Source organism: Paroedura picta, chromosome 2 (genome assembly GCF_049243985.1).
Source record: "Paroedura picta isolate Pp20150507F chromosome 2, Ppicta_v3.0, whole genome shotgun sequence".
NCBI lineage: Eukaryota > Metazoa > Chordata > Lepidosauria > Squamata > Gekkonidae > Paroedura > Paroedura picta.
The window spans coordinates 127,513,321-127,538,271 of record NC_135370.1 but is presented as its reverse complement, the minus strand read 5'-3'; the positions used below and the strand labels follow the sequence as shown (position 1 = coordinate 127,538,271).

The 24,951-nt window shown below is 46.5% G+C and overlaps 1 protein-coding gene across 1 annotated transcript in view; it reads right to left on the bottom strand.

Annotated features, from left to right (window-relative positions):
- Positions 1–538: 538 nt before the first annotated feature.
- PLEKHD1 (pleckstrin homology and coiled-coil domain containing D1) overlaps positions 539–24,951 on the bottom strand; it is a 42,888-nt gene continuing 18,475 nt past the window's right edge. Inside the window, exons 5-13 of the mRNA XM_077322601.1 lie at positions 23,421–23,512; positions 20,249–20,301; positions 18,304–18,398; positions 16,007–16,100; positions 14,666–14,844; positions 13,972–14,104; positions 11,309–11,453; positions 6,215–6,364; positions 539–4,298 (exon numbers count right to left, since the gene is read on the bottom strand). Of these exons, the coding sequence (XP_077178716.1) occupies positions 4,144–4,298; positions 6,215–6,364; positions 11,309–11,453; positions 13,972–14,104; positions 14,666–14,844; positions 16,007–16,100; positions 18,304–18,398; positions 20,249–20,301; positions 23,421–23,512 (1,096 nt within the window). The 3' untranslated portion in view covers positions 539–4,143. The remainder of the gene's footprint in view (positions 4,299–6,214; positions 6,365–11,308; positions 11,454–13,971; positions 14,105–14,665; positions 14,845–16,006; positions 16,101–18,303; positions 18,399–20,248; positions 20,302–23,420; positions 23,513–24,951) is intronic.

Sequence of the window (24,951 nt, the reverse complement as noted above, 5' to 3'; positions counted from 1 at the left end):
AAGTAGAACTCTCACCCCTTTATTAACCTGTTCTGGGCCAAAATGCCTCTGGAAAACTCCAGAACAGGCATTAAGCAAACAAGACTACCATTAAAAAACAACGGGATGAATTACCGACACTTGAGAACAATATTTTATAAATGAAAAAGTGGAACTCTCAAGGTAAGTACTCTACTAGTTGAGCTATTTAATCTGTGTTGATCTCTGTTGCCTGGGGATGAGCTATAATTCCAGAAGATCCCCAGGACGGACCTGGAGGCTGGCAACTGTATTTGTTTCTCTTGGGAGTAAACCATACTTTCCCTCTGATCCTCCTCCCAACTGCGCTGCCTGTGCCACAGCTGATAGTTTGCTAAAGTGGCATCCGCTAACTGAGGCAGGCCGTCAGCCAGCCAAAGAGCTGGTGGAAGGAAGATCTCCCTCCTTGCCTGCCTCCCATTACCAAGGAGCATTGGAAACTGCCCGGAGCACCAGAGAAGCCGAAGGAAGAGGAGATTCTTCTCCTGCCCATCTGCCATGTTAGCCACATGGCCGGCCAGCTGCCACCCTTGCTGAGCACCACCATGGCAAGCCTGGCCACCTGCTGCTGTGCCCATAGCAGAGTCCATGCAGAAGGGAGGCAGGGAGAGGAACAATACATTTTTCATGCACAGTTTTTCAAAGGGTATAATGGAACATTCGGGTGATATTCACTTAACTCACTAATGTGTAAAAACCTGGCAGGATGGTGCATGAATCCATACTATACCAGGGCCCAACAGACACTCACATTATTAACAATGTCGACTTTATTTCTTACATAACTAATACTGCATGGTAAAAGACTTAACAACAGCAATGCCCATCCGAGTACAACTTTGTTGGGTTGATATTAAATAACTCCATACTTGTTCTGTACTGAATGCTGCAAATGGAACAGTCTGCTCTCCTCCCACCCATATGTTATGATCACAGTTGCCATCTCTCTACCCTGGTCACAGCTATCAATTTCCTTTGCCAATAAGCAATGGGCAGATTGCAGCTGTGTCAGGAACAGTTGCCCAGAGGCAGAACGCAAGAGTCCAGAAACAGGCATCTGCCACTCAACTAACCTAAATAGCAAATGTGTGCAGACAAGGAATGCCTCTAGTGCGATCACGGCCAAAATGTCACGGTAAAATCAGGAACTGACACATGCCACTCCCTCCTATATTTGCTGGTTCTCTGTATCCACTGTGTACTGCAATGTCCAGATCAGGCAAACATCTGTTCTCACTGACCATAGTGTGCCACCAAATCATAACCAGAAGCTCACTTCAAGCCATGGTTTCTGATTTGGGCTTGGAGGCAAGTATGGTGCAATGAGGAACTAGTGGGGAGAATCCTGCAATACATTGTTGAAGAAAAAAGAAGAGTTGGTTCTTATATGCCGCTTTTCCCTACCCGAAGGAGACTCAAAGTGGCTTACAGTGGCTTTCCCATTCCTCTCCCCATAACAGACATCCTGTGGGGTGGGTGAGGCTGGGAGAGCCCTGATATCACTGCTCGGTCAGAACAGTTTTATCAGTGCTGTGGCCAGCCCAAGGTCACCCTTCTGGCTGCATGTGGGGGAGTGCAGCTTTGGCCATGACCCCCTCAACCGACCCCATGATAGCCAATGAAATATTTGAGTATGAACTGTGGAGTTTTCTTGACTGTTTTGTTGCCTGATAATATACCTTCTAGAACTCTACAATTCCACTGCAGGCAAAACAGCAAACACCTAATGAATTTTGTCAGATAACACTTGCATGACTATGCAGATCCCTAAGAAATCATGTTTCTCTTGAACTCTCAGGAGCTCTGGCATTTCTTTAGGAAACCCAGGGGTTTTTGTGTGCCTGAGTTTCTCCACAGGCCACAAAATGAACAGGGGGTTCTTTTTTAAACTACTGTAATGATCTAGAACAGATACAGGCAACACAAGACATACAGACTATATCCCACTTGCCAAGCATCCCTCTCACATGCACACTAACACACCCTGAATGCACTAGGCCTCAGAACCTCCCCCCAAGTGTGGTAGACTCACAGCAGGACTGGAAAGAGGGGAAATGGGCAAAAGCCTTACTGAGCTACATGCCAAACTGCCAATCCCACATGTCTTAGGTTGTCCAATCCAGAACCCTAACTGCATGACGCAGCTATTATGTTTAAGAGTGCTGTCAGCGGCTCACCTGACACAGGCACTACTCCACTCTTGGACATAATGTCCAATCCCACACTGGGCACACAGTCTTATTCCGTCAAGGAGCTGCCTTGGGTTCAACATGAATATGATATCTCTAGTAGCCCCAAGGAAGGAAAAGGAAGCCCCCTCATGCGTGCTTTAAGTTGAAGGCATTGCTTGTTTCTCATGGAAATTATTTTTGGCATAAGTGATCCTCTTATTCAATTGTTACAAACAAGTAGGACCTATAAGTGTAGTTTAATGTCATTTTATTGTAGGCTTTGTAATGCAGTTGTGTTGTTACCAAGTGCCACTAGAGAGAGCTAGTGCTCCTCAAATCTCATGATAGTTACTAAAGACCTAAGATCTCTGTTCCTCTCAGAGATCTACCAGACATTTTGGATCTCCCTCCCATTAGATGGCAGAGATGAGGAAAGAGGGAAGTGACTGTTATGCCTTGTGTTTTGGTCCTGGCCAGGCAGCAGCACAAATATTATTCTGCTCCAGTTTCTAGTTACTGTAATTAAACAGTTTCAAGGTAAATGAAGATCAGCAGCTGTACCAATCATTTTACATGACACAATCGACAAAGAAGCTTCAAATAATGCACTATCAAGGAAGCTGGCAAATTCTGGGCCTGCTTTTCCTTCCCTGATTGGTTTCTCTCTCTGGGTTTACAGTACTTCAATATCCTATTTCTGCCAAGGTGGTATCAAGACCTGGGCTTATAGTTGACCTCACCACACTTGCTAAGCAGATGGTAAGCCCGGAATCACCTAGAATTATTGAAGGACTCTCATTATCTCGTCTTCTTTCAGAAAACAGAGAGAAGTTCAAGAGATGATTTTTTTATCAGATGAGAACATAGATGGTTTTGCACAATGTTTGTGCCATGGTGAAGGATTCCTCGACCACACTCAACTCAGCTGCAAGTGAAACTGAAATAGGAGTTCTACATAGCATTTAAAATAGCACTGTTATTCCCCTCATAAAAACTCCATTCAGGGTTTGCCTTGTAATTTAAAAAACCCAAGCTATGCATCAATAAACAGGGTCACAGCTTGGGTTATCTTGAGCCTCATCATGCATGCTGGGGGTGGGAAGAAGGACTCTCAACGGTGTCACATCAGAAGGGTTCCTGAAGTCTCCAACCACAACTCACCTTACCTGCTGTTCTGCCACAGAGGCAGTGGGTTGCAGGCCAGTCAACTGGCAAATAGGAAGGAAGGCACTCCCACCTTGTATCTACCTTGATGCCTTATTTGTTCCATCATCAACTGAGGCATACTGTGAAATGTAATTCCCATGAGACCTGACATGTTAAAATCAGGACATCCTGGGAATTACAGTTTCCAACATGAAGCACATTTCAGTTGATGAGGGAACAAGCAAGGAAGTGAGGTCAGCAGTTTAAGCTCACACTCTACAAACACATGGTAGCATCACTGGTCCATGCTTGTGATAGAGAATTCCACCACCCAACGGCACCTAATCAGAAATTTAATGAAGCACAGGAACAATATCTTTCTTCTCTCCACAGTATTGATGACTATATGTGGCATAGTCTCTGTGGCTGGATATCCATCACGATACGTTATCTACCATTTGGTTCACAGTTATTGGTAGTCTTAAATAATGGGTCCCAGCTAAAGTATTTGGCTCACTTTAACACTGATTGCATTATCTTGACAAAACACCTCTTAATGGAACTGAGTAGATGGCAAAGTAGACAAGGTATAGTGGGTACAGCAGGTCATCTGCCTCCAGGAATGGTGGCTAGCCACAATGGAGAATGGTCTCTTCACCATCTCCTCACTGCCTGGGAAGAAGAAAAAACAAAACACAGATGGTCAACTGACAACCCACTGCTGATTTTAGTTGCAACAATTTGGCTTTTGCTGAGCTTAACGATGACAAGATGAGTGCAGAAACTCTTCCCTAGAGGAGGCAAGTATTCACTTTTTGTTGCCTAAGGAGGCATCATGACGTGATGTCATGATCTGATAGATGGTTTCTCGGAAGCCCTGGTCTTGGCTCAGCCTCTTGGCAGCTTGCTTCAGCTCTTCTATGCTTTCAGCCTCTGCATACATGGATGACTGTGACTGCCGCACTGAAACAACAGAACACAATAGTCACACTAGAACCAAACCAGATCCAAGGCTTACAAGAAGCCCCTGTGGCCTTGAAAAAAGAAGCTCTTATGCCAAGGTTCATCCCACAAGGAAAGCACAGATATCACTCAGTGTGGAGACTATAGAATAAGGATTAGTTCATCCAGCCAGACCCTTCAGAATCTGGTTATCTTCTGGGTTTCAGTGCTAGAATCTCTGGGAGTGCCAAATGAATTCAGCAGATTCACTGTCAGGTAAGTGTTAAGGCAAAGAGTCTCACATTTTGTGGTCAGATTTAAAGGGCAGAAAATTGCCATTTTGATGGCGGAATGTAAGGAAGCTGAATGTCAGTGAAAGCTTGTTGTCATTTCTGGGAAAACCTGGAAGTGATGTATGTCCTCTCTAGGAATGGCTGAAAACTCTATGGTCATCCCATCTCTGACTGTGTTCACTTTTTTTCTTTTTCCTGCTGGCCACTGGGTGCATAACATACACATGCACACACATGCACACACAATATTGGTCTGACGCAGCAGAACAAGGTTTTAAGTCCAGTGGCACCTTTAAGTTCAACAAAGATTCTAGAGTGAATACTAACATATTAAAATTAAAAACAAGTGCCTCACAAAATCAGTCTAGGCCCATATCGGTCTCACCTTCACCCCCCCCCCCCAAAAAAAAGTGGCTTCTCATTGCTACAAGGGGGCATGTGGCTTTTAACACACAAAGAAAGTTATTTGGGAGACTTCTTTAGTTTTAATCTGTGATGTTTTAATTATTATCTGCTAACTGCTTGGAGCCAAGAAGAAAAATGGGGTAGAAATGTTTTATCAAATCAACAAACGTTCACTGAGGTCTAAGCCGTGTGCCAGCTTGGTAAACAGCCAGCCAGCATGGTACAGTGGGTAAGAACAGCAGCTTCCAATCTGGCGAGGCAGGTTCTATTCCCTGATCCTCCACATGCAGCCAGCTGGGTGACCTTGCGCTAGTCACAGCTATGATAGTGCTGTTCTGCCCAAGCAGTCCTGTCAGGGCTCACTCAGCCTCATGTACCTCACAGGGAGTCTGTTGTAGGAAGAGGAAGAGGAAGCGATTGTCAGCCACTTTGGCCAATTATGCATGGCAGCAGCCGCACCAAGCCACTGCCAATTTGTTGTGGCAGAGTAGCATGCTCCGCCGTTTCTTGTGTCCCCAAGGCTGAATGTCTGTATTCTTCTTTAAATTATATTACTTTTATTGTGCACAATTTTTAAAAACAACAAAAGGAATTAAAAACATATATCCAGCCCATAGGCTATTGCAAACCAGTATGCTATGCAGGATGTGAACTAAAAGACCAATGCATTGTGGCCCTTATAGAGCCTTCTTCAAAGGTCTGGTTTTAACTCACACCAATTCTTAACACATATAAAACATGTACAGCAGGACATAAAAGCTCCAAAGAGCTGTAAAGTATCAGAGTCACTTAACGAAAGATGTCTAGTTTTCAGTCAATTGGCTCTCTTCCAAAGGCTGCCCAAAATTTTCAATGGTGTGTTTCCTTATTAGTGCAAGAGCTGCAATGAGTGAAGGGCACTTGCAGCCTTCTTCTGCTAGACGAAAAGCACCCCAACGGGCCACATCTTCCTGTTTGTTCTTCCAAACTGAGGATGTTCCCGTTCACTACAGTATCTGGAGGCACAAACTACATGTGATCAGATTGTGCCTGCTGAGGGGAGAGGGAGACCAGCAGGAGCAGGGCTCCAGCACTGAAGGGGGGGGAAGGGTTTACATTGATGGACATTCGTCCCCAGGGCTATGATGGGCTTCAATAGACGTGTTTGTGTATGCGTGGGGGAACAATATGGTGCCTATCAATTTTCCCTAGTGGGATCAATATCCATTTGTGGGGGGGGGGATTTCCATTGGGACCTACCGTCATTCCAAGTGTTGCTGGCTTTTCTGCGGTGAAATCGGCAGCTCTTTATCCTGCGAGTGGCAGCCTTCTGGAGGTACACAGAGTTCTTCATGATGACTGGCATCTTGGCTTCTAATTCAGCATTCCGAATACATTCCTCAAAGAATTCTATAGGAACGGAGACACCATTAGCACTGTTCTGAGGCATGCTGGTTTCCCTTCGAGCCAACATAAAATTTTTGCAGAGGGTTAAGTAATTTATTTATTTTATTACATTTATATACTGCCCTCCTCTGAGGCTCAGGGCAGTTCACATGGAACATGAAGTAACTGTACATCAGACTCAATTTTACATACTGAATAGAATCAAATATCAACAATGGTAACGATAATAATAACAACACTATAACAATTTATCAGAATAAATAAACCTGGAAAAATTCTAGAGCTTCCTATTTTGAATGTTCTAAAATCCTACCTCAGTAATCTGATAGGTGACTTTTTAATGCAACCATCCTAAATATAGTCTGTAAAACCTAGTCGTTTACCTCTTGTCCATGTACCTAAGGTCCCTAAACCCCACAGCAGCCATAGCTGAGAATGTGGGGGTGGGGTGCAGAACATACGTTTGAACTTTTGCAAGGAGAGTGCACCTGAGAATTCTGCAGACTCAGTTTTGCGATTTTACCTTCAATATATTAAAGGAGGGGACAGTCAAGTGCCATTTTTCAGTATTCTAGAAATAGAACACTTTCAGGGTAATCAGCAGCAGAATTTGCGTAGCCAGGTGCCAGACAGCACTTTTTTTGGCATCAGGATTCAGTTTATAGAGCACTACTAATATCATCCACTTCAGCTCCAGAGGGCAAGGCAGAAGTCAGGTGTCCCTCTGTTTGAAGAGCCATTTCTCAGAAAATTCCTCCCTCCACAGATGTTCTCAGCTAGGGGAGCTTGCCTAGCCCTTCGTGTGCTGCTGATCACCAATTAATTGGCTCTAGGAGGTTTCTGGGACAGAATTTCCCTGGGGCAAGAACCTGCTTTAAAAGATTTTTTTTTAAACACAACCTCTTTTGCAAGATAGTTGTGACATATCAGGGGAAAGGGGAGGGATTCAGAATTGAATTGGACAGTAAGCATGGCAGGGCTGAGCTCCAGAACTTATTTTGCATGGGATAGCTCATGACTAGAGCATGTAAAGCAATTAGAAAGTTCTTCTGAACATATGCAGAATGCTCTTATAACACATGCTTTGAATTCCCTGTGTAAATCTCTCAGGAAACAAAGTGATGTCAATTTCCATTTTATGTTACTTTCTATTGCATTTGATCTTTCTCTTCCTTTTACAAAATTATACCAGTTCCATCATCTGATGTTTCTAGATCTTACTCTACTGCCTCTTTACCTCCATCCTCACAAATGAGTTTTCACTTGTATTTTGATACCCTTTCTCAAAGTGTCTTTCTCAAGGTGTCTTTCCTTTGCCTACTGCTATTAATATACAAGTATTTTGTCACAAAAATCATAGTATTTTGGCTTCTGACTCTGAGCTGTACTAGGCATTTCCTTTTCTGTTATTACTAAGAAAGTATGTTTCTATCGTGCATTAAAATCCAAGAATAATCCAAGAATAAATCCAAACTGTATCTCACGAAAGCTGAAATTCTGTGAAAGCAAATCCAAATGCAAGCAAGTGCATTTTGCACAAAATACACTATTTGTATATGTTGAACCCAGTATTTGGATTTACGGTATGCAAGGTATGTTGTCAAAAAGAGAATGATTGTCAAGCTGGGATCAGTAAAGGAAGAAGTGCAGGTGAAGGGACGTGTCATGTTTCTGAATTTGCAAAAAGAAAAGAAGCCCCCTGAATACTTTTGCAAACAGTTAGAACATGTTTTTAAAGAGTCATTCCAAAACAGCTTCATTCTTTTAAAAGGAAAGGTTGTTTTGCTCAGGATTCTGCCCACTATATAGAAATAAAAGACTACATGGCACACAAAGAATTACAAATTAAACATCTTCTCTTCTTTCAGCCAAAAGCAAGCTGGTCGGATCAAAACATCAATAACATTACACAAAAACTTATAGAAGCTGGTTGTATCCTGCTCAGCTCGCCTCCTTGAAGTATTTTTGTCACCAGTAAATGCTCCCTGAAACCTGCTGGAAGGATCTGTCAGGCACCCCTTCCCTAGAGGGCCACAGGCGCTCTCCACCATTGCTGTGGCATCCCCGGAAACTCCTAGCAGACCTGAGACTTGATGTCACCTGACTGCCTCCTCCACTCCTGCAGGACTCTCCTGGCTGCAGGTCGCTCTTTCTCTCGCTGGGCTGGGCTCGTCCTCATCCTCCCTGGCCTGCTCTACAAGATCTCCTTTCATCCCTCCCAGCCACCCACGCAGTTCCTGCCTCAATGGGGCTTGGTGCTGGCTCACTCAAAGAGTCCCAACCTGGGTATGTTTTACGCAGGATCCATTCAGCGCTCCCAAGATGCCAGATGGCATGCTAAGACACCCCACAGCTGCTCCCCTCCTTGCCTCCTCCAAGCCACCCATGCCAGCTGACCCCACTTCTCTCTCCTGTTGGGCACTGCTGGTGGCTCTGACACTCCTCCTGCCCTCATCGAGTGGCCTGCTGGCCAGAGCCACCTCAGCCCAGCTTGTGATGGTGGGGCTCGCTTTCCCGCCCCTGCACTCTCCAGGTGAGTGTGGAGGCCCTGGGGGATGTTGCCGTGCACCCTTTCCCCTGCCTGAGAGGTGGGCTCCTGGCAGGCAATCTCTGGACCCAGTCTCTGAGTGCTGGGGCCCGGACGCCATCCTATGAGTAGGTCTAAGCCTGCATAGCCGTGATGGCCTTGAACTGAAATATCTTCTTGGCCTGTAAAAAAGTCACTTGTTTTCGTCATGTTTCCTCCCTTTGTCAGCTGCAGGCAATGCAGTTGTCATGGTGGCAGGGAAGGACTAGGAGAATGCAATCCCCAGTATCTCCGGTAGAAATTCAATCTCCAGTAGAAAAAAAGATCAGTTAATGATGTGAGAGGCCTGAGACTTTGAAGAGACAGATCTGATTATTCTGTGGAAGCTACAATAGTAGACCATGGCCTACAATGCTTGGCCCATGGCCTGACTCACTACAGGGCATCTTCATACACATATATATTTATACACATGCCTGCCCATTCAGGTTTCAAGTGCCCTGCATAGTGCAGGGGGTTGGACTAGATCAGTGTTCCCCAACCTTTTTATCACTGGGGACCGATCAATGCTTGACAATTTTACTGAGCCCGGGGGGGCGGGGGTAGTCTTTTGCCAAGGGATGTTGCTGCTGCTTCCTGAGCCCCTGCTCTGCTTGCTTTCCCGCAGCAGCCATGGAGGAGGACAAGGAGGAGCCGTGGCTCGGTACCGACTGATCTACGGAACAGTGCCGGTCCTCGGACCAGGGGTTGGGGACCCCTGGACTAGATGACTGATGTCCCTTCCAACTCTATTATTCTATGATTCTGTGATTCTAGGGAAGGTGTATTATTTTAATAAAACCAGAGCATACAGGCAGGACCTGAACCCTGATCTCTGTGCTTGATGTGCCACATGCACTCCATTGCTGTCAACAGCAAGCCGTTGGATACCAGAGCTAAGAGCCGCCATCAGGAGAATTCCTTGGCCTTCATGCTCCATTTCTTTGTTCTAGGACAACTGTGAATCAGGATGCTGGACCCCTGGGGTGATCCAGCAGGACTCACCAGTTTAGCCCTTCTTTCCCACAGTCCATCTGCCGGAATTTCCCATTTCGGTGTGAAGTTAGATACATGTATGTGTAGGAGTTACAGGAATGCCCTGAGAGCCAGTGTGATGTAGTAGTGGCAGACTATGATCTGGAAAACCGGGTTTGATTCCCCACTCCTCCAGCCAGTGAGATGACCTTGGGCCAGTCACAGTTCTCTTAGTGCTGTTTTCATATAGCAGTTCTTCTAGAGCTCTCTCAGCCCCACCTACCTCACAGGGTGTCTGTTGGGGAGAGAGGAAGGGAAAGGTATTTGTAAGCCTCTTTGGGACTCCTTCAGGTAGTGAAAAGTGGGGCATAAAACACCAGTTCTTCAGCTATGAGCCAGCCAGTTTTAAAGAGATACAGAGCTGTCAAAGCTCAGGCTCCCTTGGGCCCTCTGTTCTTTCTCACACAATGTGTAAATGATGCCGTCGTGCTATGTGTCCCGTCACCCTCCCCTAATAGTAGTGTGTAAGCACACAGCAGGCTGACCTCACGGCACACAGACAATGGGGTATTAGAAATTAGGACACATGAACCAGGAGCAGCAGACCTGTCTCTCTTGTGGCACTCCATTTGAGCTGTGGCTGAAGTGGGAACAGGGTGGGAAGCCTGAGCTGGAAACATGATCCCTCTCTCATTGCTCCCATTGGATGGCAAGCCCAGACTGTGCCAAAAAGCCACAACGGTCTCTCCATAACGGTCTTCTCTGAGCAGCTGAGGCTCAGTTGGGAAAGCGATAGACAGGAGGAAGGAGGGGGAGAGGATTTGTGCTTTGAGGCTTCAAATGATTCCTAGGAGAAAAGCAAGGCAATGCTGACAAAGAGCATAGGAATGATTAATGAGAACAGGGCCCAACAACCACTGCGTTAGAGCAGCCACTTCTGAGTAATGAACACATATCTTGCTTCCCCCACCCATGGCAGGATGCCAAGCTTTGTTCTGCCCAAGAAGCTTCCTATCTGCCCAGGAAAGATTCTCTGGGGGGGAAAAGCTTAGAACAAATCTTTGCAGGATCCTTATAAGACCCAGATAAAAGATCGTGCAAAGATTTGTTCTAAGCATGAGCTCCTCAGCCACTGCCAACAAGCTGCCAGTAGCTCCTGAGCTAGCCAGACACCCCTGCCTTAGAATGCCCCAGGATTTCCTCTACTCTTGTGTGATATCAAATGCCACAGCAGCAAGCAACACTCCTGAGGGACCGAGGAGTCAGCAGACTGGCTTGCAAGGTCCCGTTGCTTCAGTGACCTCCCCGATGATGGGCATCTGCTTCCAATGGCTGATCTTGTTTCAGGCAATGGCTGAAGCTGTAAGGTCCACTCCCCGGCAGTCCACAAAACAAGGTGGACTTACTTTTCAGATTGCTGACGTCCGCTTTCATTTTCTCTTCCTTCTCCTTGTTACGGTAGAGGCAATTCAGGCCTTGCTCAAGACTCTGCAGGGCCTCTTCAGCCTCCTGCAGGCGTTTCTCCACTTCCATACGCACCTTCACTTCTGCCTGAGCGGGAAGGAAATTGGACAGTCCACAACCAAACAACCGGACCAAAGAAACCAGAGGAAAAGTCCCTCCCAAAGACAAAACAAAATGCAGCATGCTTTACAATGGCTGACACGGTTCTGGAGCCATGTGAATCCCAAGAGCATACACCGTTAGGGCAGGCTGTGTCCATTCCCCAGGAAACTGAAAAGGTACACATAGTTGGAAATGCTCCGGGTCCAGGGCCGGGCTTGGAGTTGCTGCCCAGGATAAGAAGAGAAGAGCTGGGGTTTTGTACCCTGCTTTTTACTACCCAAGAGAGTCTCAAAGCGGCTTTCAATCTCCTTCCCTTGCTCTCCCCACAACAGGCACCCTGTGAGGTAGGTGAGACTGAGAAAGCTCTGAGAGAACCGTGACTTGCTCAAGGTCACCCAGCTGGCTGCAAGTGGAGGTGGAGTGGGGAATCAAACCCAGTTCTCCTGAGTAGAAGCCACTGCTCTGAACTACGACCCCATGCTGGCTCTAAGATGCAAGATAAAGTTGTAGCAGGTGACACACCAGGACAGATTCAACCCCGGGCTGGCCAACAGATGTGGCAAAGGACTGTGCATGCTCAATGGTGAGAAGCTTCAGAGGAGTGAGCAAGAGAAGTCAAGGTGGAGTGGCAAAGGCAAGGGTTTTTTCAAAAAAAAGAAACAAAGTGTAGGGTTGTTGCTTTTTTAACCAAGGGAGATATAATTTCAAAGCACCCAAGGGTGTTCCTCTCCAGACTCCTCTATCAGTCAAGGGAACTTCGACTATCCCAGCACAGGGAGCCTATAGCTGTTAGTGCTTTGTAGCATTTAGAATTTGTAAACTGCCTAGAAAACCACAGCTCAGATCACACAACAAAGAGCAAGCAGGAGCCTTGATTTCCCTTGTATTTTCTTTTGATACTTGAAAGGTTGATTCCGGGGGGGGGGGGGGGATGACAACCCACATGGACAAAATGCCATGCAAGTGTTTTGGGGGGGGGGTACAGTGAGAAGGGAAGAGGATTTCCCTTTTGTTTGTTTGTTTGCTTTATTCAGTGGGGCTCAGTGATGTGGGGCCATGGGTGGGGCCTCCACAGAGAAATGCCAGCTCGCAAACTGGTCCTACCTTGGCATCTGATATTCCCCCACCCCCACCAAGGGAGGCAGTGGAGAGGCTGGTCACCTTGGGCTGCAAATCCCTCAGCGTATCCCCGGCTTTGTGCTCCTCCATTCAGGGATCCCTAATCCATCCTGCCACCAGGATAGCAGGACTGGAGCCCCTGCAGGTGTTCGGAAGCATGTGGCAATCCAAGGCTTGATACCTGATCTTGATCTTTCTATCGCTAGCCCTTGGGGGCGTCAATTTCACAGAAATTTGGCAGGGGCCACCCACACATACAAAATGAAGCATCCTGATTTTATATTGTTTTGCTTCATTGGTCAATGGATCGTAAATAAATTGATTATAATGGCACATTGTTTTGCCCCTAGGAGGGCGGTGGGTTGCCAGATTAGAGGTCCTATCTTGCCAGATTAGAGGTCTGCACTCCTAACCACTACACCAAGAGTTGGAAGGTACCTCCAGAATAATCTAAGTCCAACCCCCTCCAGAGTGCAAGAAAATCACAACTATCTGCCTACCACAGTGACCCCAGCTCCATGCCCAGATAATGTCCCTATGCCCAGCCTGGCCTGGAGAAACTCGCCTCCTGACCCATCTTCAGACTAAAGAGATCAGTTTTCCTAGAGAAAATGGCTGCTTTGGAGGGTGGACTCCTTAGCATTATATTCTACTGAGGTCCCTCCCTGCCTCCAATCCTACCAACTCCCAGCTCCACCCCCAGAGTCTCCAGGTGTTTCCCAACCCAGAGCTGGAAACCCTAGATGAAGACAGATTCCTTGCCCTTCCTTGTGAGACACACCCTGAGAATAAACTTTCCTAAGGCTGGAAAGGTTTGCTGGGGAAGGGAAGCAAGGAAAAAGATCCAAAACCCTTGCATTTCCCACACCGCAACATACATCTATTCTGTGTAATTTTTACTGAGAAACTAGCGGCAAAGCAGCATAAGAACGGGCTTTGAAAGGCCCCCCCAGGCCCCCGTGGGCCGCCTGTGCCGCAGCCGCCTCCCTGGGGCCCTCCAAGCACTGTCGCCGGCTCTGCAAGGCAGCGGGAGTACTTGCCGGGTCATAGGGAAGGGAACCTTCCCCCCTCCCACCGTCACCGTGGTGGCTTCCCTGGGGCCTGGCAAGTGCTCTTGCCGCCTCTGTGAGCGCTATGTGGGTTACAGGGAAGGGAATCTTTCCCCCCTTCGAGCGGGCAAGGAGGGAGAATGGGAGGTGGAGAGGGAGGGCCCTATTCCATCTCAGACAGGGGAGGGCGGTCTCCACCCCCAGGCCAGTTTCACAAATATATAAGAGAACCATGGATAAGGATTAGAATGTCTCTCCAGCTGTGGGAGAGAGATAAAGGCGGAGAAGCTGCCTGGTGTGTTCAGTACAGAAGCTCATGATTGGCCAACCAGTACCTTGAGGTCTTTCTCAGTCTGTTGCTTCTCAGCAGTCAGCTCAGACAATGAGGTCTGCAAGGCCTGGGACTGGGAAGAATAGAACTCCCGCTCCTCCTCAAGCGCTTGGAAACGCTCCTCGTTCTCCTTCATTCTGCAGCGGGAGGCGGAAAAGAGAGTCAGCCCTTGTGTTATCATCAAGTTTGGAGTTTCTTGTCTTTATGTTCTTAAACACCTGTTGAAGGAAGCCCGGCAGCTGGGGTTCTGCCCCTGGTCCATTTCCTGCTGTTAAAAAAGGTGTGCTGAAGAACAGGTAGACAGTGTGGAGGGGGGACACCCGTATGTTGTCAGCCTCCAGGGGGTGCCACAAATTACAACAGATCTCCAGATTCAGCCATCATTCCCTTCCAAGGGCAAACTCAGAGGCATCCTACCCCACTAAGGTCTTTCCCTTCCCCAGCCTCCGCCCCCAAATCTCCAGAAGATTCCCAGCCTGCAGTGGACAACTTCTACCCTACTTGCTATGCCTTTGATTTCATCAGAGAACATAAAGGGTGTAGAAGTGGATCTTCCACACTAGGAGCAGAATGGGAATCTGAGAGAGATCTGCATTCACAAACACCGTTGTGCTTGCTGTCCTCCAGATCATCCAACCTGTAGATTGCCATATGACATCTCTGTCTGGAATATCACTCCCACCTCTCCCCCTTCTGACCTTTTCTCAGCCAGGAGTTTCTCCTCTAGCAGCTGATGCATTTTCTCCTCAATCTGGTGCAAGTTGCTCTGCAGGCATCCAGCGGCATCCGTCTGCTCACCAGCAGTAGTCTGGGGCTGCAAGTGGCTCTTGTTCTCTTCCAGCATTTCCAGGGTCCGCTGCTTTTCCAAGGAAAGTTCCTTGTGGCCACAAAAACACTCAGTGGTCAAGCTCCTTCCCTTCCTTATCCCAGTCTTGCACATACTTCAAGCAAACCTTTCACTTATCCAGTTGTGTTTATCTACAGCAGAGTTGCCATTTTGCCCCCTATCAGGGCTCCTGAGACCTTAACATCCTGCTATCAAGCAGAAATTAAGGAGGTTACATTTCTGTAGATGGGGGGGGGGATAGGAACCTTAGCTGTTTAATTTCTGTCGGTCACTCAGCTGTTTGGCATAAATGCCCTACCCCAAAAAATAAGTTGGTAGCCCTTGCATTTAAATAATGCAAAGAAAGTTGGCAGCCCTTGCATTTAAATAATGCAAGAATAACGTCATGAAAACAAACTCAGAAGGAAGCAATAATTCTGAGACAGAAAGTATGGCAATTATTTTTTGAAAATACGCACAGGCTTTAATACAGTTCTACATCTTTAGCGTTGCTTCCCCCCCCCCTTTTTTTTTTCTTTTAATGGTAGGGCTTCTGCATATTAGCTGCTTAAATAACCCAGCTAAGCCTGGGCCCATCCAAGCTTGGGAGCTAAGCAGGGCTGGCCATGTTCTGTGCTTGGTTGGGATACCACCAAGGAACATGGGGGGGAGGGGTTGCTGGGCAGGGGAAGGCAATGACAAGCCACCTCTGTTTGACTCTTGCCTGGAATGCCCCATGGTGGCATCGCTGCAATTCAGCTGCAATTCGAGGGCATGTTCCTTTTCTGCACCTCATTAATGCTTTTTGCATCTACCTTTGAACAGCTGATTAAGTTTTCACAAGCGGGGATGCAGTGATGGGAACATAAATGAATGTACCAGGCAAATAAAGAATGCTGGGAAACGAGATAGCAACCAAGACCACAGTAGATTCTAATCTTACAACAACAAAAAGGGGGAGGGGTTGATAAATGAGAGATTCTGAGAAACAATCCCAAGCATCTATTTTACAAGGGCAGAAGAAGAAAAAGGCAATAAGCCGTGCCCCTCCTGCTCCCTGCCATAAAGAGAATTCTCACATTTTTATCCCTTTCAGTTCTAAAGATTTCAGTTCTCATTCTGCATACAGGAGCTCATTCTTTAACATGCTTTAGCATAATAGCGTCCAGGTCATAAAGGCTGCCAATCAAGGAGAAAAAGATCAGACACCTACTTCCAGTGTTTGCTGTAATGTATCTGTCAGACTTTGAAGCCCTTTCTTCTCTTCCTCCACTCCCTTGAGAGACCGTGCTGTCATTTCCAGTTCTCTGTGAGACAACCAGTCAAATGCAGTTGTGGGCAAATACTGATCAAACCTCCTGTTTGCATTAGTATTAATGTGGCTTTCTGTCTTTGGGCAGCATTTCTATGCCTAGGGTACCATAATGGCATTCACAAACATCAGTTTTTCGTAATGGCTCAGTAGTTGCATTTTTGCATTACACACTAGGGATGGACATGAACTGGCTTACAAACTAAAATTTATCACAAATTTTGGGTGATTCGTGAAGCAATGTTTGCAAATGACAAACTTTTATGAACTTTCCATGAACTTTCAGCCCCTGGGGCTGACTGCCCAAGAAAGCCCCTTTAAGCAACAGAGCCACATGGACCAGGCTGCCCCCACGGGCAGAACTGTTTTATGGCCCACAGGACCCTGCTCTCACCTGGGAGGCTGTTCCCCCAGGCTGAAAAGGCCCTGGCTCTGGTTGAGGCTAGCTTTATTTGTTTGGGCCAAAGACCTTAGCACAGTGGTGCCCAACCCCCGGTCCAAAGACCGGGGTCGGTCCGTGGATCAGTCAGTACCAGGCCGCGGCTCCTCCTTGTCCTCCTCCCCGGCTGCTGCCTCGGGGGCTGCCCTGCCACTCTGCCCACCGGCTCACTTTTGGTGCTCTCCGGCAGCTGCCATGGATGGGACTCCTCCTCGGAGTGGCACTGTGCAACTGCTGCTGGCTGCGTCCCCCAGCGGGTGGCGGGAAGTCAGGGGCACCAGTGGGAAAGCAAGTGGAGCAGGGGCTCAGGCAGCGACGATGTCCCTTGGCAAAAAAGTACCCCCCCTCCGGGACTCAGTAAAATGATCAAGCATTGACCAGTCCCTGGTGATAAAATAAAAAAAAAATAAAAAGGTTGGGGACCACAGCCTTAGCAAATCTCATATGCTAGACTCGAACATATGCTCTTTGAAGGACATAGGGGAGAAGGCGGTCCTGCAGGTACAAAGGTCCCTGGCTGTTTAGGGCCTTAAAGGTTAGTACCTGTACCTTGATCCTGATTTAGTCCTCAACTGGAAACCAATGCAGCTGGGTGAGCACTGGTCGAATGTGCTCTCTCCACCCAGTACAAGTAAGGAGTCAGGCTTCTGTGTCTTGGATCAGTTGTAACTTTTAGGTCAGGCACAAGGGTCACCATGAATAGAGTGAGTTGGAGGTGACTGTTGCATGGATCACAGCAGCCAGGTTGGGTGTTGATAGAGAGGGTGCTAATTGCTGTGCCTGGAGAAAGTGGTAGAATGCCTGCTGGCCAGTGCTTGTGACATGGGCTTCCAAGGTTATGCCATGACTCCTCACAGAGGTCAGAGCTGTTAACAGACCCCCTCTCCAGGGCCAAGAGTTGTAACACTTCATCTAGGGAACACTGACCCAGTCAGAAGACCTCCATCTTAGCTGAAATCAACTTCAGCTGACTCTGCTTGAGCCAATCTGTCACTGCCTTCAGACAGCTGGTCAATGCACTTTGTGGTATAGATGGATGGCCATCCATTAACAGATATATCTTGATGCACAGTGAAATATACAGAAGGAGGGGAGAGACATCTGTCTGTGTGTGAAGTAGGCACAATTTCTTAAGTGAAAAACCTGAAGGCTGGTACTGAAGGATGGTAGCCCAGTTACCAAATCAAGGGAAAGTGTTCATGAACAATGAGCAGAGTATAATGTGCAGATTTAATGGAGTGTGGCACACAGAGGCCATAAAAAAACTAGAACTCATTCACAGGGAAAGCAGAAGTATTTTACATAGGGGCCTGACTGTAACTCCTTGGAATGCAAAACTGGCTGAGACTGGTGCATGGAAAGAGCAACAAGCCTGGTTTGCACTATTCATCATCTCCCATCTCCATGCTGCTGCTGCCTGGGCCCAAGATGGATGGCAGAAGCCTTGGCAGTGGTGAGGGTGACGCAGGAGAAGTAGTGCCTCCCCACATCCTTGTGCTGCCACCAAGCTGTAAATCAGGGTGCAGTGGTGACACTCCAGAGTGCCTCACTCAGGAGAAGGCAACCACCTCCCACTCGTTCCGCCAGGCTCCCAGGCAGGCTTGCAGAGCCACATTGCAGCCTAGTGTGGAGCCCCTGGAGCAGCTCAGGAGTACAGCACTCGGGAGCACCAAAATGAGGTGACCCTGGCCAAGATAGGTACCATGAAAAACACCAGTGGAAAGACCCATTTTGTCACCTGCCTCCTGTCGCACTCTACCGTTTAATTTGTTCTTGCTCCCCGCGCAGCTCTTGCACCACCTCCTCAAACTGCTGCTTCTCTGCCTCCAAGACTTGGTTGAGGTGTTCCAAAGCCTAAAAGGGAAGAAGGGGAGAGAGAGCACCTCCAAAGGGCCACTAAGTTTCAGGCACACAGACTAGCAGGTGAAACGTTGGCTCCATTTGACCTTTTAGCCAGGGCTTCAAGAAAACAGTCTGGCTTGCCCTCCAGTGTTTAAAGGCACTAGACAAACATCCTTCACCCTAATAAGTTTTAATAAAGACACCTTTATCAAAATGCAAACTATTTCCAGGGGTTGGGGGATGCTGGTGAAATCATAGAGCTATGCAAGCCCAGTTCTGTTTCAAATTTGCAGAATTCAGCATTCGACAAGAAAAGCACTGTTGCTGTTCTGTACCCTTATCACTGTGGCTTCTCTATTTACATGACAAAAGCAGAGTAATGTTTGCTAGTGAGTGCAGATATCCCTTCAGTGTGCCTGAAGTCTCAGGAGACAGCTAAGGCCAAGTGCCAGGTTAGAGGAGATGGCTGCCCTCTCCCTCACTTAAGGGAAGAAGCAGGTTAGCATCTGTGTGGAAAGAAAGTGCCGTCCAGATGCTAGAAGAGACCTAGCAGGCAGGCTCTGCTGTGAGTTGGCTGAAGCACCTTGATACCATGAGATCTCTCCCATACATGCACAGTACTAGAGCTGGCACTCTGTAGGATTGCCTTTTTGCTCTACTAATAAATTGGCAAATAAAGCAAATACTCTTCCCCAAAGCACATGGATCCAGGCAGGTGCTGTCAATGAAACTTCTTACCACTTGGGGAAGTGGAGTGCTATATGTTTGAACTTAATGCAATGAGGGCATCTCAGGACAGCTTCACTTCTTAACAAGTGTTAGCTCTGCCTTCATCCAAAAAACAACGAAACAATGGGGTTTTTCCATTTTAGTAACTGCTTGCTAACAGATTTTTTTCCTGTCATTTCAGACAGACCCAGTTTAGTAGCCAGCTGCTAATGGAATTTATTTACCTAGAATCATAGATCACACCTGATCACACAAACCCACTTCAGTTGGGTTAGCAAAGCATGGTTGAGATGCAATTGACAAAAACTGCTTTCTTCCATTTTCCACCTCTTTCTTGGAGTTTTGAATCACTGTGGCGTGCTGTGTAAAATGTCTGTAGTGCTTCCTGCAATGCTGCTTCCCCGCTGCCCTTTCTTGCTGCATGATCTTCCTCTGAGGCTTTTAAAAAAATGTTCTAATTTGAGCGTTATAGCTCTAGAGTGGTACCACTGAGATCAATTGACCATTGAGTTGGAAGTGAGATTGGTGATTGTTACTCAGGAACAAAAGGGAAGAAGCAACATCTGTCACACCTATCACTGATGCCTTGAGCACTTGCACGCCAATGAACTACTTCTTTCCTCTCGTTTCTAAATAACAACAGACACAATCTCACTTCCATCACAATGGTACCGCTATAGTGCTGTAACACTCAGCTTCGAACATTCAAAATAAACAAGTTTCCAAGGAAGATCGTGCATCATAAAATGGGAGAGAGCACTGTTTAAAGTAGCTACAGCGCTTCAGATACAAATCATTAACAGAAGAAAACCTGATATGTGAACCTCCTTCCCTGTATCACTTTACTTGAAAATGGGTCAGCTAATAACATCCAGTTGAGAAGAACGGTAATGTGAAAATCCCCAGTGACCAAACTGAAGCATGCCTCTCACAAGTGGGCAATGAGTCCCTTTGGTTTGTCACCATGACATCAACTCCTACTGATTTCTCTAAGTGCTCTGCCCCTCCACACTGAACTTCTTACGGGTTGGGGTGGGGAGGGAAGAGTGGATGCAATCCAATTCCATTGTATTCTATGGGAATCTTACCAACATACAGGTCTTCAATAAACACTTTCAGTAAAGATAACAAACCTCTCTCTGCTCCCTTTGCAGACACAGCTCCTCTGTCTCCTCCATCAGCTTATCTGCAGACAAGACATACAGGGAAAAGTGAAAGCAGCCATCAGTGGAAGAAGTCATTTAAGGTTGTGCGGCCTTGAGATGAGTGGGCCTTGAAAAGTACTGTTTTGCTTGTGGGTCACTCTGTGCCAGTTTGAGGATTTGCTATTATGAAATTACTTTAATGAGTTTTTGTCTTTTAGATGTCTCCTGCCAAATTCATTATAAATTATAACAATTATTTGGTCTCCAGTGCCTTCTTTCAAAGGATTTCAGTGTGCACTAATGCAGGAAACCTAACAATCTTCCCATCAAGCATCACCAACTTAATTGTATGCATAGAAACAAAGCAAGAGGTGCACACTGGACAAGGACAAGAGAAGGTTTACTCTGACTCTGCCAGCTAAATAGAGGGGAATGCACATTATAAAGCAGCCTTTCCTTGGTTCCCACCCTTGAGTTTGCCTAGCAACTGTGTGTGTGTGTGGGGGGGGGGGGTCCTTTGGAACAGCTCAAGGGTAGGTAGTAGAATCCTCACATGGTCACCCAATGCCAAGGGTGCCGAAGATGTTGCAGGAACTTTAGCTGACAATGGGAGGAAATAATAAAACTGCATAAAATCTCATCTTACCAGGAACCCCAAAACTCCCCCTTGCTTGAGAGCCTATTTTGGGACTACAGGAAACTACATTAAACCCAGACTTACAGATTGGCCATTGCTTTCTTGATGTAAGCACACATTCCAGGAAACTTGTCAAATTTCCAAAATAATGCCAAGGAATCAGGCCAAGCACCTCAACCTATGTTCCAAGTTACTATGCCATCCTATAAGTGTTGCCAATTTGCCATGACTGAAGGCATCACAAAGGGAGAGATGTCAGGTGGCAATAGTCTTTCTTTAGCTTTCAACAATAGAAGGAGTAGAAGACAAGCAGATGCTCAGAAGACTAAGTTCCTAACCTTAGGGTTTAGTTACCCAGAATCACACACAATAGTCTGAAATACAGTGGCTGAGATCACACAGAAAATCTCCAGAGGTGGAAGGGAGCATGATTCTCAACTCTTGCTATTCCTTGGGGGAGGGGCTTGTCCCCCAGGAACAGCATTCGGGCTGCATTGTGGCTACAGTGGCTGAGGGAGACTCCATATTTGGAAATACTTTCTGTCCTCAACACTCCTCCCTGGGAATACATCCCGCATATGTAGTGATTGCCCTCTTTGGACTAGCACTCCCCATTGCATTCCAGATGATCCCGTGGACATCAATGGGAGAGAATTTACAGCCAACAAAGCAAGGCACAAAAAACTATTAGTTAGCAGAATAAGTAACAGAACCACCACAGAACCACCTTCTAAGTACCAGAACTCCCACATACCTGCATTCCATATGCCACTGTTCAAATTCTGTTAGGGCTCATGCCTAGGAATTTGGTGTCTAGACTTTCTTAAAAGATCACTTCAGCAGTAGCTACTAAGAATCATCAACAGCTGGCAAAGAAATATCCCTTCATAGAGCACAATGACCACACATCTATTTGTGGCATTCACACCCCCTGTACTGTGCATGGCAGTACAATGGGGAGGGGCATGTCTTGATGGTGGAATGGGACTAGACTACATCTTTTTCATTATCCATATTATGGAAGCGGTAAGAGATTCAGCCTATGGAAGTAACTTCTATGTAGCAAACTTGGAAAAATTGTCCACTTAATAGAGACTTAATATGTGGAAATGGGCAGGTGTCACTTTTTATATATGAAAGTAAATGGCATCATCTGGTAAATGACTTCCCATTAAGCTCACATTTAAATGACTTCCCATTAAGCTCACATTTAAAAGGTCAGCTGGAGGGGCCAGTTCAGAAGTTGGCAACCTCCCTATATCTCACTCTGGAAATCAGGCATGCATTTGGAGATGTTCTTAATCCGTATGGTAACACATATAAGGAAGTCAGAAGATTTTGATAGGCAGATGTTAGTGTGGCCCAGAACCTGGACTTAGCCACTTCTGCATCAGAAAAGGAGTCCTCAAGAAGGAGCTACTGAGGCATGTCTTCTTGCAGAGCCTTCCTGGGACAAAGAAGGAACTCTGTGGATCTCTGCTTCTTTTCTCTTGTGCTTCTGAGGCCTCCATCAGTTCTGAAGGTCCCATCTTCAACACGGTACTAGTCCCATGGAAAGCAGGAGACAAAACAGCTTCACTGGAGAATCCACCTCAGAGCAAAGCACTGCCCCTTTTACTGAAGACTAAACTTCAACAGTGGGTCCTGCAGTACAGACCTCCAAGCAAGTATATTTTGGTCCTCAGTAGTTTTCATTCCAGAGCTGGAGCAGATCTCAAAGCTGTTTGCGTTTTCTCTGGCCTGTGTGTCATATTGGTTAGCCCCAGGCTTGCTTCTATTTACTGCAGGGCCAAAACAGAAGCTGCACGGGAGATAATCAGATTCCCATTTATTTCTTCCTTTAATTCAAAGCAGCAAGGGGGGGGGTTGCCAATGTGCTTGGAGGAGGGGCACTAGGGGTATTTAACCATTTCCTGCCACATCCAGTTTAAATTATACACATACCCTCTCTGAAGCTACCATTAGCTCTGCTGGGTTTTAAAAGAAAAGCAAAACAGCTTGTGCTTCTCCACTCTGCATGCAAGCCTAGTGGCTTCAGACTGGGGCAACAAAAGAGAGGTTAGACAGCCTACCACTTCCAGGACCAAATGGGGCAGCCCCTTTGGCCACACTGAAGTAAAAATAAATCACTGAAAAGTTGTATCAAGGATACCCAACTACTTTAACCCAACTGCCACTCTGTGGGCTTCAGTTATGAAAGGGTAAACAACATTCCCATTTACATACAGACTGCATTCCTGAAGCATTTATTACCCCTGCCCTTGTTTCTTTCCTGCCATAATACCTTTGCAGAAGTTGCCGCTTAACTGAGGTCATTAGTAGTAAGGCCTGAAAGGAAGAAGATCACTTTCTGGCCTCAAGCTTCTTAAAAGAAGAAAGGAACATGGACCCTTCTGGTGCCACAAAGGGACTCCTCATCATAACACCTGTCCTTTTTTATTACATCACTATGCAAAATGCCACATACAGCAAGATAATAACAGAGCTATGATTCTCTGCTAATGGACACCTGTTTACACCCACCTAAGTACTCCTGTTTCTCTTTCGCAAGCTGGAGTCCTTGTGCTTCAAGAGTCTCAATCATAGCCTCTCCCAGCTGAGCATTTCTCCAGGTCCTAAAAAATAACCCAATGAGATAAGTAAGTGAATATTCCCTTTGAAAATATACTGTGCTGTCAAATTTACAACCTTTATCAAACTTCCCTTTTTAAAAAGAGAGAGAAAGAGCAGGGAAAGCTGCTCTATGAACACATCTCCGACAATAAGAGCTAATAGCCCTACCTATTCCATATTATTATAGGAAATAATGAAATTACCAATAACACTTCTCTGGGTCCTAAAATATAACCCAATGAGACAGGAAAGTGAACATTCCCTTTTTAAACTGTACCATGCTGTCAAATTTACAGCCTTCATCAAAATTCCCTTTAAAAAGAGAACGAGGGCAGGGAAAGCTACTCTATGAACAGGTCTCAGACAATAAGAGCTAGCAGCCCCACCTGTTCCATATCAATATGACACTGCAACAGGAAACTCATTTCTCTCCAAAGTTCAAAATGGCAACAAAAACAGTGGCCCCTATGGTTTCATGATCTCTCTTCACATTTTCCTCAATTTACTGGGCTTGGCTGTGCCTTTTAACTTTTGGTGAAATCCTGATCTGACTTTGCTGACAAACCACAATTCTCTCCAGCCTCCATCTTTTTTCTTGCCAACCGCTTTAACTGAATTCCACTGCCAAATTGCTTCTGCTTCTTGAAATGAGGATTCTGTTTATCCTGAGAGGGGATTTGATAACCATCTTCAAGTATTTAAAAGGGTGCCATATGGAGGATGGAGCAGAATTGTTCTCTCTTGCCCCAGAGGGACAGACCAGAACAAATGGGATGAAATTTATTCAAAGGAAATTCCATCTAAACATCCGCAAGAAGTTCCTGGCAGTTAGAACGGTTTCTCAGTGGAACAGGCTTCCTCGGGAGGTGGTGGGTTCTCCATCTTTGGAAATTTTTTAACAGGCTAGATAGCCATCTGATGGAGAGTCTGATTCTGTGAAGGCTCAAGGGGTCTGGCAGGTTACAATAGATGAGCGATAGGGATGTGACTGTATAGTGCAGGGGGTTGGACTAGATGACCGATGAGGTCCCTTCCAACTCTATTATTCTATGATTTCCAAGCCTTCAAATGGAGGTGTATGTGGGGGGGGGGTAAATCTTGGAGCATTCTACTCCAATTCACTACAAACCCAATATTATTTGATTTATTCAAAATACTAATAGAGAAGTGAGCTTGAAAAGTGGGAGGGCCCCCCAACCCGGTATATACTGGGGCAGGGAGGCCAGCAAGAGCGGTGGGCCTCTGTGACGGAGGCAGCCAGGCTGGGCCATCCTCTGCCAGCAGCGAGAAAGTAGAGAAGGCAGTTGGACTTGCCTGCCATCCAGCAGGGGCGAGGAGGTCAGGGTGAGGCATGAAGCCTTGCTGGAGGATGTGGCCAGCCTTCCATGTGCAGCCTGTGGTTGGCCCTCAGAGGGGGAGGCTTCCCACTGAGGTGCATTCA